Genomic DNA, 12,869 nt, shown 5'->3' with positions numbered 1-12,869 from the left:
GGTTGTGATAGGTTTTTTACACCTGTCACATGCTGATGATGTGATATCTTTAATCATAAAATGTTACTGTCCAAGTTGAAAGATAGTCGAAGAATGCCGAAGTATCCGAAGTAGAATCGAAGAACCGGTATACTGTTAAGAATTATAATATCAACCAGCAGTTAAAATAATAAATTAAGATACAACAACAACAAAACATAAATTTTGTTCAATGGACGAATTGCTATACATATGATAAAATATTGTCGAATCTTTACTTCTAAAATACGTACAAAAACCTGTTTTCGTAGAATCTAATGAGCATATGACATCAACACAAAATTAAAGACTTGTTAAATACTTGACAATATGTTAACGTCCCTCGTTCCTCAATCACTCCGGGGGGTGGCCATTGATTCTGGCCTATACCATATGTGCTCGAACCGCATCACAGGTGTGTACGATCTCCCCAACACCCTATATATTCGCAATGACAAAAGAAAAGTATGGGGACCCACATTTGTTATTTAGCATTGGTAAGTAGATTATCAGATTTTTTAGGGGACCCAGTTTATCTAAAACTACGATCAAGGGTTAGAATTAGTTTCCGGGGTAATTGGTAGTTGGGGTGATGAGTATCTGGGATGAAAGAAAAACGTCAAATTTTAGAACATCAACAAAATTATTAATATCTATAGATATAGATCTATTATTGCATACAAGCGGAAAAATATTTTGATTGTACCGATAGATTTGAAGAAAATTGCTTTCAGCCACACTTTTATCGATTGCTGACAATGTTCGACAAGCGAGTGTATTTGAGCAGTATATTCTATCGATCAACTCTCGAGCAATCTCGATCGTCGATGGATTTCCCTTTCACTCTATATGCAAATTTAATAACAGCTATTACAAACGAACATCAGGCACTCCTATAGAAGCTCATTATCACCAATAATTTGCAATTATGCTCTTGATTAGCAGCACCTAATGACAAAATAACTGATGTCTTAAAAGTTTTTTAAAAACCAATGTAGCCAATTACAATTCACTGTAGAAAGAGAATAAAATAACAGTCTCCCTTTTCTAAATATGATTGTCCATTGCACACATGACAATAGTCTCAAAACAGAATGGTATCAAAAACCGATTTATAGCTATAGATTCATAAATTACTATTCGGAACATCCTATAAAAATGAAAATAAACTTAAGTAGAGTAACTAAAATATCTCATCCAACATATAAAGAACATAGTTTAAAGAGACTAAAAAACATACTAATGAAAAACTCTTATCCCGTAGGCCTACTTAATAAATTAATTTTTATTGCTGCAAACTCTCCAGCCTCCATCACATTGATCGACAATACCAACAATGAAAAACAAATCACAGTAAAAACGGCAAGCCAAGAAATAAACAGTAGCCCAACAGCTAACACCTTAGTACCAACAACACCACAAACTATTGGATCTTTACCTTATATTCCATTCTTAACACCGAAACTTCTCAAATTATTTAAAGGATTACAAAACATAAAAATTGACACTAGAAATGTTAAACCATAGCACATAATAAACTAAAACTAAAGATCCTCTAACAACCAAGGAAAGTTCTAAAGTAGTGTATCAAATACCTTGCTCAGACTGTGATATGGTTTGTATAGGAGAAACTTCTCGTACATTACACAGCAGAATCATTTCTCACAAAAGTGATGTAAAAACAAACAAATCACAAGCTTGTGCATTAGCCAACCACTCCATCAATCTAAATCACACATTTAATTTTTCACAAGCTTTATTTCTAGAGAGGCAGAAAAATGAACAGTGGTTATTTTTAGAAATGACACACACAGAAAATAAAAAATGTGTAAATAGAAAATCAGATATTGACAAATTAAGTAACATTTATTGTTACATATAAACATATCAACAAACAATTGGGGTAACATCATAATCTCATTTTCTATCGACATCATAACATTAGAAAAATTCATATATGCTTGAGCTAAATTGACTGAGCGAAACGAGGCTGAATCTAGACAAGAGAGGTACAAGTTCTTTCATTATAACCTAACCTAGCGGACAGAGCTGAAATGTTCATAAATCTCATTTTGGATTCTACGATTTCTTTGGCCTTTATAAGACCGGAGGAAGTCTGCACAACGAATTTCACAAAATTCACCGTGTTGTTCATTTTGAATGTTGTTTCTGATCGATTGGACAAGAGATGAAAGTTTTTGTTGGGGGGTAAATATTGTTTTTATTCCTCTTGATTTAAGAACTTTGTTGATCTGAAGTATTATTGACTGAATTAATTTGTGAAGGTGGATGAAAAGAGTTAGCATGCAAGTAACGATTGGTATGGGTGGGTTTTCGATAAACAGAGTGATGAAAACCTTGAAATTGGTTTTTCTTTATGATAACGTCGAGAAACGGTAGAGATGAATCAGTTTCCACCTACAAGACCAAAAGAGAAACCACGGAAAAGAAGGGAGCATGAAGTGAGCGGACGCGCAGAATTTGATGGGCGTGAGAACCTGAAGAATATCGGTGTGGGACCGGCAAGGTTGGAGGCATAGTTTTGAAGGTTCGATTTGGGTGTCGTTGGAGAGAGAGAGAGAGAGAGAGAGAGAGAGATCCTCTTTCTAATCTTTTAACTGCCACCATTTAATTTTTTGTGGTAGTCTTGAATATTTTAGGTTAGTTTTGCATTTTTGAGTCGATGTCCAGTACAAGCAACCTAAATGAGAGATGAGAGTATAGTATAATTAAACAAAAGCAGTTGATACAAACTATGCACGTTCGGAAACAGGCAAAGGCATTGTAAATACAGATTTCGACCAAGGAAAAAGCGTAGAAGCACGCAGATCTTATAAAAGAACAAGCAAGCTGAGAAGATATAAAAGAACAAGTGACATAAATTGGAGCATAAGTGTTAAGTATAGGAAAATTTTAATAAAGTCTGTAAATAATTTTATAACATGAAAAGGGGTAAATGATTAGACGGTAAGGAAGATATATATTCAAGGAGATATGTACAATGCTACATTAACTTCAGTTAGTGTGTGCCAGTGTGGATCTAAAAATAAACGTTTCCAAAACAAAATTCATGACAAACCTAGTACCTAGCGGAAATATCAGTATTCTAGACAACGAAGTAGAGCTGGTGGAAAAAGGCATATACCTTGGACACGAAATAAAGATCACAAGAGACAACCAAACATGCGAACTACGAAGAAGAATAAACCTAGCATGAGAGGCCTATGGAAAACTCAAAAACATCTTTAAAAGCGATATACGAATTTCTTTAAAACATAAAACATTTAACCCCCTACTCGTTGGACTGACGATCTCAAGAAAATGTCAAGAAATTTGTTGAAAAGTGCTCAAGATAGAGCACAATGGACAAAAATTAGGGAGTCCTATGTCCAGCAGTGAACGCAAAAGACTTCGCAATGATGACGATGATGAAACCCTGATCAGTGGAACCATCGTTAGCAATTGAAACTAGCCACTAAATAACTCAATCAAGACCAATTTCACTTCCTTATTCAATAGTCAGTTGGCTGGCACCTTTCTCAGGATGCTGATAAAGTCCTTGTCTCTAGTAGGGATCAGTATGTTCCCTTAAACTGATATCTTTTAACATTGACCTCATGTCGCTTCAATTTAATATTTAACATATATTTAATATGTAGTTCACTGATGATGGTCTGATAAGATCGAAAACATACTAACATTTTAATTCGTTTGGATAATTTCTATTTTTATAAAAACATTTAAATATATACCATTTTACACTAGAAGTTTTTTACTTTACTGTAAGTTTCTGAGATTTTTCCTTTAGTTATTTATACTATAAAAAATATACTATAAGTAGTTTTTTTTATTGAAGATAATATTTCTTAGATATTACACTTTATATTATATATAAACGATAATTTATCTTTGTATGTAACTAGTAAACTCTGTGTTTATTTGTAAATAAATCCTTATAAATTTATAAATATCGAATGTATATAAAAATTTAAATTTCCTGTATACGTCTAAGAAACCCGTAAGAATATACCCAAGACCCTTAATTTGTAATTACCCATCTCACCATACACACTTATCCTCTCAATCTGTCCATCCTATACAATCCTTACCCCAAAAACTACACACCGACTCCCATCCTACATTGAAAACCGTATTGGACCACCGTATTTCGAAACTCCACCCTCCACTAAAACGCTATTGGCCCGCTTTTACTGTGAAACGTAAGTTTACCCCTATAGGAGCTTTAGATAAAATGTGCTTTTCTAAACGTATATCTGGCATCCCCCTCTAAACCGCTCGGTCTCGCCTCTAGCCGGCTCTCTCCGACATAAGGGTGGGCATCAAGCTGTTCGGAAGGGTAGGAATAGATATTATACAATATTTCCAACCAGCTCGTCTGCTTTTTCCACATTTACTCTGCAGATTTCGTAGAGAGAGGTTCTTTATGTTCCAGAAGTTTATTCAACGTGTTTAGTGTGACAACAATGGAAGTTTCAACAAAGTTACAGTTAAAAAGTGAGTTGCATAGTGAGGAACAGACTCAAATAACAAGTAAACCAGTGAAAAGACCTTTTGATGTAGCTTTTCTGATGTTGCCGGATGAAAAATTAAAACAAAAGCAACAATTAGACAGAAGTTACGATAATTGTTGCAGCAGCAACGAAGAAGACGAAGAAATAGACGTCCTGGAGACGCCGCGTGAGTATAAAAAAATGTATACACAAAAACAACAAATTTTTGATGATCCAAATTTAGTTAAAGCCAAACACATAGATGATTTACGTGCTAAAATCCTACCTACAAATAACGAACAAAAAAGTGCTTTTACCAAAGTTAATCTAGGGAAAGAATCGAGGCTTTCACCAAGCCTGAGTATATCTCCAGATTTAAACTACCAAAGTTCTTTAAGTCCTTCACCGCCAATAATCAGCAAGAGCTACCAGAACTTTCCTACCATATTATCACCGAATCAGATATTCAAGAACCAACAAATCGCATATCAAAACCAGTTCTTACAAGAAAATTTCTCGCACTCTAGCTCTAACAATTTAGAAAATAGTTTTTTTAAAGCACAACCTGAATTAATCCAACCGAATTTTGCCAAAATACGACCCATCTACCGACCAGACTTAGCATACAACTACCAACAATTTACCAATCCAGAAATGTTGAAGATGGCGCCACCCGATCTCAGAAATCCCGCCGCAGCGATCTTGACTTCCCTTTTACCACCTTCGTTAGCAGCTCTTAGCCTTCCGGCCCAGAATATTTGTGCCAAATGCAACATTTCCTTTAGAATGACCTCAGACTTGGTGTACCACATGCGGTCGCATCATAAAAGTGAAGCTGTCGAGAGCACCAGGAAAAAGCGAGAGGACAAGTTGAAGTGTCCCGTTTGTGCTGAGTCCTTCAGAGAGAGGCACCATCTGACGAGGCATATGACTGCGCATCAAGATAAAGATGACGACGAGAAGGATGGAAGTAGTAAGAAGGGTTTTTAAATTTAGTTAAATATTTTTCAATATACAGGGTGAGTCTTTTAATTTTCATTAATATGGAAAACATTTATTTCAAGTAAAAATTTATTTAAAAATTCCTTATGAAAATAAAATATTAAATATACCTTTTATAAAGGAATTTTTAAATAAATTCTTTGTGATACATGGTATACAGCCAGCTACAGGAACTTAGTTTCCTTGTAGATTTATTTCAAATGTCACTATAATATATAATAATATTTTTTTAATTTTGAATATAACCATTCATATCTTACTTTTTACCGATTAAGTCACTTTAATTTATTTAGGCATTCTTATTTCTGCTATATGCAATAGTTTACTTTTTTTAGCTACTCGATATACCTACAGTGCGAATTTTTTTTATGCAGGCATCATACATACATCTTTCACAATATTTACACATATACTCACCTGAAACTACTCTCTTATTAAGTACCATTACGGAATCTCTTATTAGGGTATTGCGTAATAAGCTTTTTATAGATCAGTGAAGACCATTTGATTTCATACCTCTTATTTTCTTAGATTTTATTGATTTACTGCTTTATTTTGTAACTCTCTTTTATGGAATTATAAAAAATCTTTATTTTGTTCTGTACTAGGTATATAATAGCAGTATTATTGTGTTTGCATATTAATATTGACTTTTAGTGAGTTATATGGTTGGGATTATATGAATTGTGGATATTGTTAACTCATAACATAAAATTAATATTTTTTGACAAGCCGCGTAGGTATACGACTAAAAACTTGAATATCTGTGGATTGTATTGTAAGATTTAGATCATTCAGAACTTTTTATAAAGAATAACTTTTTTTATAGAATTAAAAATAAAAAAGTTTGCCATTTAAGTCCGCACCATACGGAAAACTTTTTTTATTGTGAAGCGAAGCTTCTATACTAGCGTTGTATAACTTTCTCTAAAATGCTGCGGCGAGGGTCACGGAACTTCCGTCACAAGATGGCGTTGTCACTGCTAGTGTCATAGAATAGTGTTTCTTGACATCGATTCACTACTCTCGATCAATTCGTTTCTAATCATCGTAGATTTACTCCTAGCAGGTTTAAATTAAAAACTAAAAATGACTAACAAAATATAGACATTAAATGAGAAATAAAAAATTCAAAGAATTTCTGTCACTAAAAAATTCGATTTTTCGACTGTCAAAATTTAATAAAAGTCATAAATGTCATCCGATTAATAACAACATTGAATCATCTGTTTAAATTTTTATAATAATTTATATAAATATCTAAAATATCTATCTTAAAATTAAATAAAAATTAAAATAAAATTTTAAATAAAAAAATTTAATATTTGATGATTGATAATATTAATTATTAAATCAACTGATGTTACTGTTATTTACTTCACATTTGTGGAATTCCAGATCGTAGTTTAACATTTCAGGGGTAGTAGCAAAGCTAATGTAAGCAGGAGCGGCATGAGAATGACCAATCATTTCATTTACAAGTAATACATAAATCATGCATTATTATAGACAATCGAATAATTATTAGACTCTTCAGGACTATGCAAAATAAAAATTTTTATCTGCTGTACTTCACATGGTCTTTACAAGGCTTGCACATAAAGGTTTTAGTTTGAAATTTTTTTTCTTGGAATGTCTTTAATAACTATCGTTTAATAACGTTGGCGATAACATTTGGATAAGTATTTTTGCTGACATTAATAAATGGTTATCCGTGTGTATCTAGTCTATTATATTCTCTATTTCCAGGACTATTTTATTGCTAGCTATGACAATAGTTTTCTCTAAGTTACCATCCTTCTTAGCACCTCAATACTCGTATTGGCCATGTGCTTTATCCAAGAGATTTTCAGCAAATATGAAACTCACATCTGAAAGGCTTCTTTTCGCTTCATACTTTTAATATGAAGAGTCCATGTTTCCAACAATATCATGTTTCCATGTTTCAATTATGTAATTATAAATTAAATATATGAATATATTTCTGAACGTGAACCTGTCGATTAGTTCTCAAAAATCTATCACTACCTGAATGTAACATTTAAAATTGACACCAGGACACTAAGTTTTACTATCATCATTATCATGATGCTACAGGCCCTTAAGGGGCCTCAACCTTAGACAAGGAAAGAGAGAGGACAGGTAACACTCATTTAATAAACCTTCGCAAAATTAATCCAGTTTCGATGTGACCGCCATGCTCTGGTGCCTATACGGTGCCCATTACTACCTCTCGCAGGGTTACCAGGTCTACTGATTTTTCAGTAGATCTACTGATTTTAACTTCAATTTACTGATTTATTGAAACACTATCGATTTACTAAAAAATATGTAATGAATAAATAAAGTCATGTTCAAAAAGTAATCAATATATCAGAATTCAATTATAAATGTCGAAAAAAATTATTTATTGATATAAATCCTTTTTCTTAATCTACTGAAGAAATAAAATATGACCTGGCGACCTTTCTGGTGCCGGTTTGGCTTCGGTTAATTCCATACGATTACGCGTCCCCTCTCTTTACTTGTCTAAGGCCTCAAATTTCTTAAGCTTTCTGCACCATTCTATTCTGACCCTTGCTGGGATTTTTCAGTTGGCTACATTGATCTTCTTCACCCCGTCTTCTTATTCTCGCCGTTACACTGTTAAATCTGATTTGGATATTTTTTATCACCCACAAGAAAAATTCCTGTAGTGGGCTGTATACCATGAATCACAATTTTTTTTTATTTAAAAAACTGCTTTACAAATGGTATTATATATTCAAAAAGACCCTTTCCGGCTACATCACCAAACGTTTTCGGACTAATAAGTCCATCATAAGTGCAGATGCTAGGTATACATGAATGAAGCCACTAAATGTGGGTAAAAACTCTTTAAATGATATTAAGTGAGTTATCACCCCTGGTGACTTCCAGCGGTTGCTGACGGTAAGCCAACGTCTCTCTATGGGTCCCAGTTAACAACTAGCATTTTTTTAAATAAATTATTTTTTTATCATGTTCAATTCCATTGCCCGGACTTCATGTCCTACCCACTGCAGACTTTTTCGCTTGATTATAGCAGTAATATATTTTCCACCAAACCAATTCTTGTATATTCTGCAGTTCAAGGTTATATCTACGCCTACATATTCAGTAAGAAAATCAACAGTAGGATTAATCTGTGTTGTCTAGGATCTATGCTTCTAATCTATATGTGAGAACAGATATTATCAATATCTGTACAGTCTAATACGAGCTTTTTGAGGCCTTGACAATTTTATTATGCATATAAGTTTTTTGGAATTGCTAGTCATTCATGCCGTTGTAAAGACTTGCTCTTGTGACACTTCACATGCCGCTTTAAAATCTACAAAAATATGCTACATATCTATATTAAACTATTGCGTTTTTTCAAAAATTTATCGTAGTCCGAAGATATGGTTAATAGCTGAACTTCCAAGAAACCTGCATGATATTCTCCTAGAATCGCTTAGGTATAAGGTTTCAATCTCTCATGCTAGATGTTTGACAATATCTTGTATACTGTATTTAGCCTAAGCTTTATTCCTTAGGCATTTGCTCCTCAGACCAAATGTTACTATAAGTTTTTGAATATTTTTAAGACCTAACGATGCATTTTCCAGAGTTCGTCAGTTTTCAGCCACGAGAAACGACGGTTTTATGAAAAATTTCAGTTTTTCATACGGACGCAAAATTCTTTAGTATATGAAGAAAAATAAGACTGTTTAACTAGAACATTATGAGAAAAAAATATCGAGGGTAAAGAAATAACCTGGATGTAATCAGTTGACATGTTTACCTAACATTCGCCAACTGATGAGCATGAATCTGTTTTTTTACTGCTGCACTAAAAAACACCTCCTCCTACTCTATCTTTTCTCGTTCGTAAGGATGTAGGGGCGTCATGTAATTTGTTTGACTATTTCTGACCAATTATCTCTCTCCTGTGCGCGTTGTTTTGCTTCGGAGAATGAGTAACCAGTCATCTCCTTTATTTGGTCCGACCATCGTACTAATCGTCCGCTCCATGCCTTCTCTTCTTCTAGTTATATGTCCAAAATATGTCAGTATATTTTGGTTGATAGTTGTGATGAGTGAAGCTTTTATGTTAAGTTCTGCTAGAATTATTTGTGCGATGGGCGGTCCACGGCCCACATTTCAAATGCCATTATACGCTTTGAATCGGCTTTTTTTATTGTCCAAGTTTCTGAAGCATATATGTGGCGATAGGAAATATCAATGCTAGAACAAGGCATAATTTTGTGTTTTTTGTGATGTCAGTGTTCTTCCAATTTTTTGTGTATTGTGCAATTCGTAACCTACCATGTTTCTTATCTCTGCTTGGTTGTTTCTAATTCTATCGGTGATCATCACTTTGGTTTTCTGCATTATGTAATTATTTTCAAACAATATTCCGTACTCGCCGTGCCTAGCCTAAATAATACATTGAGTGGAAATCCAATCAAACTAGTCACATAATTAAATTGCAAAGTTTTCCTGTAGGATAACTTACAGCAACCATATTTTGTCCCTCTAAGTACGTAAGGTAATTTTCAATAACAATACGTGCTGAGTGTACAAGGTATTGTACTTTTCGTATCTTTATCTCATTTTTCAGTCCAGTTTTTGTTACAATCTTTTTCATTGTCATCAGGAAGACTTTTTCATTTGCAACTCAATCTGCCTCAACATTTCTTTGCCCCCAGATAAGATTTATATGTATAAACTTAAACGATCTAGTAGCAAATTTTATTTAAAGCGAATAAGAGCCATTGTTCAATTTTATTTGATTACCCATGTAAAAAACAAAATAGGAACAAGAACGTTAATTAAAATTACAATATACTTCACCCTGTATTTTGATGTAATCTGTAAAGTTCGATTAATTTTGATCACACTGTATATATTAATGTTGTTAGTGATATTAGACAACGTTTCTAGTCCGTAAAATGCCACAAGAAAAACGTGTATGCCAAGCAATTCTACACTGAAAAAACAGTTCAAGCTAAAATTTGGAAATTAGAATGGTTCTTGTATTTACACCGATAACACCTAAAGATTGACTAATTCTTAAATAGTAATAATCTAGATATAAAACCGATATTCAAAATAGTACTTTTGGAGTATTTTAGTTGCATTACCTACCTATATATTTACTGTTGCAGAGTTTCCAAATCAAGCTTGATCCCTGTTTTTCAGTGATATCCATGAACTTTTGTAAATACTGTACATTCGTATGTAGATATAATATATATGATGTTTCTTTGTTGATTTTTGTTAACATATATGTGCAATATTTGATTGATTTTAATAAAGTTATGAGAAAATGTTTGTGTTTTATTTAAATAAGCTCTAATTCAAGGATTGTATGCTTCGACAAATATACACAACCAAACTTATGTGGAATCATCTGACATTTCTTATTATTTCAAAATACATAGAAATTAAAGAAAACAATAAATTCTTGAAATAACAAAGTGAAAGTATTTGTTTTAAAGTTAATAGCTTAACAAATTTCAATGTAAAACAAATATTGTTTATTCGTGATACAGAACCGTGATATATTCTGCTTCAAGGAAGTCTGTAGTCACTCTGCTGGTAAATGGAGGCGCATTATCATGCATGCAAATTCAATTTTCTTCCATGGCCTCTCTCCAGATTCTAACTACAGGTTCTAGAATGAAATCAACATACCTACGAGCTGTTAAAGTTGGTTGGATGAAAATTAAGTTAAGGAGTTTTTTACTGATTATAATGCCTCCTCAAAACTTCAAAACATAACACCTCCTCCTTTGTATCTCTGAACAGATCTCTAAATTTCCGTTTTTGTTTGTCTTCCTTGCCCTATAAGTGCACGAATTCATCTTATTTTATACAAATCCAGGTTTGGTTAAAAAATAGCACATTTTACCAATATCCAATGTTGCAATTTTGGTGTTGAAGACACCAATTTAGTCGATATGTAGCTTCCAAAAGTTGCCATTGCAGCTGTACACATTAACATGTATCAAAGAGAATACATTAGTAAGAAATAAGAGTATTGAGTTAATTACAATGAAGTAGATGTCAAAAATGCAAATATCTGGTACTAGTAATAAAAGTGAAGAAGGAAAGGTGAAGTGATAGACAGTCAGATGTTACAAAAATTGGGTAAATAGCTACAAACTGCATCCCACATTATTGTTAAAAACACAACAAAATAGGAGAAAAATAGAACTTTCCAACCATACATATAAGGGTTTTTATATGGATAAAAAAAGTAAATGAAAAATGTTTAAACTACATCGAAATGAGCTTCTGGTGACCAATACGAGGACATTAGATTCATCTGGAGAGGGTCATTATTGAAGAAATTACGATAAGAATGCAAAACTAGATATAATATATCATCATCATCAGCTATTCCATCCATCGTCGGATGTAAGCTTCACTTAGTTGTGTCTATTCATTTCTGTTCCTTGTTTGCATCCTTTCTTTACAAGCCATTCGCTTGGTGTTATCGTTCCATCTACTTTGACGATTGACCATCAACAATTATTTTCTTTCATTCTTTCTATGTGTACTGGTAAGTTCCATTTTAATAGAGCAATTTTTTTAATAACATCTGTTACTTTTGATCGTCTTCTTAATGTTAAGCATTCTCTATTCCATAGCTCCCTGAGTAACTTGAAGTTTGTGGACTATGTCATTGTTGAAAACCCATGTTTCAATTCCATATTATGGCAGAATCGGCAATACATACTGGTCGAGACCATTTATCTTTAAGGTATTTGGGAAGTTTCATTTAAAGGCTATTTGTTGTATTCCAAATGCTGCCTATGCTAACATCTTCTATTGAAATCAGCCTTTAGGTTAAGATTTGATAGGTTTTGATAATTTTTTTGTCCCAAGCATATATACGACTCAACCTTTTCGATATTATTATTGTCTGTTATATCCTCAGTTATATCTAGATTCGTTTGTTTTGTTTCTTGTCTTTCCTGTTTACTTACTTAGTGCTTGTAGTTCTTAAAGTTCTTTGTTTATATTTTCTCTCTTTCTTCTTCGGTGGATTTTCTTTTCTTCTTTACGTAGTTGTTTAAATTTCTCCTCTGATTATCGGTTTTTGTGCCCTTATTGCATCAGTAAATATATTTTTTTCTGTTATAATCTGACATTCTTCGTCAAAGTATTCATTCATTTGGTCATTCGTTCTTGTCCTTATTTGTATACGTTTCATGCCTTGTATTTCTTCAGCTGCTTCTTATATGATGTTTCGGCAACTCTTCCCACTCCTCATTTATGTTTTCATGTTCTAGTCAGTTTTCTAGTTTGATATTTATATGTTCTTTA

At 33.1% G+C, this 12,869-nt stretch overlaps 1 protein-coding gene across 1 annotated transcript; it reads left to right on the top strand.

Moving 5' to 3' along the window:
- Window positions 1–4,441: 4,441 nt before the first annotated feature.
- Window positions 4,442–6,877, top strand: LOC140436289 (uncharacterized). Its single transcript, XM_072524995.1, has one exon. The coding sequence runs from the start codon at window positions 4,503–4,505 to the stop codon at window positions 5,517–5,519; it is 1,017 nt and encodes a 338-aa protein (XP_072381096.1). The 5' UTR covers window positions 4,442–4,502; the 3' UTR covers window positions 5,520–6,877.
- Window positions 6,878–12,869: the final 5,992 nt, after the last annotated feature.

Source organism: Diabrotica undecimpunctata, chromosome 3, assembly GCF_040954645.1.
Source record: "Diabrotica undecimpunctata isolate CICGRU chromosome 3, icDiaUnde3, whole genome shotgun sequence".
NCBI classification, from domain to species: domain Eukaryota; kingdom Metazoa; phylum Arthropoda; class Insecta; order Coleoptera; family Chrysomelidae; genus Diabrotica; species Diabrotica undecimpunctata.
This window is presented reverse-complemented; position numbering and strand designations above follow the sequence as displayed.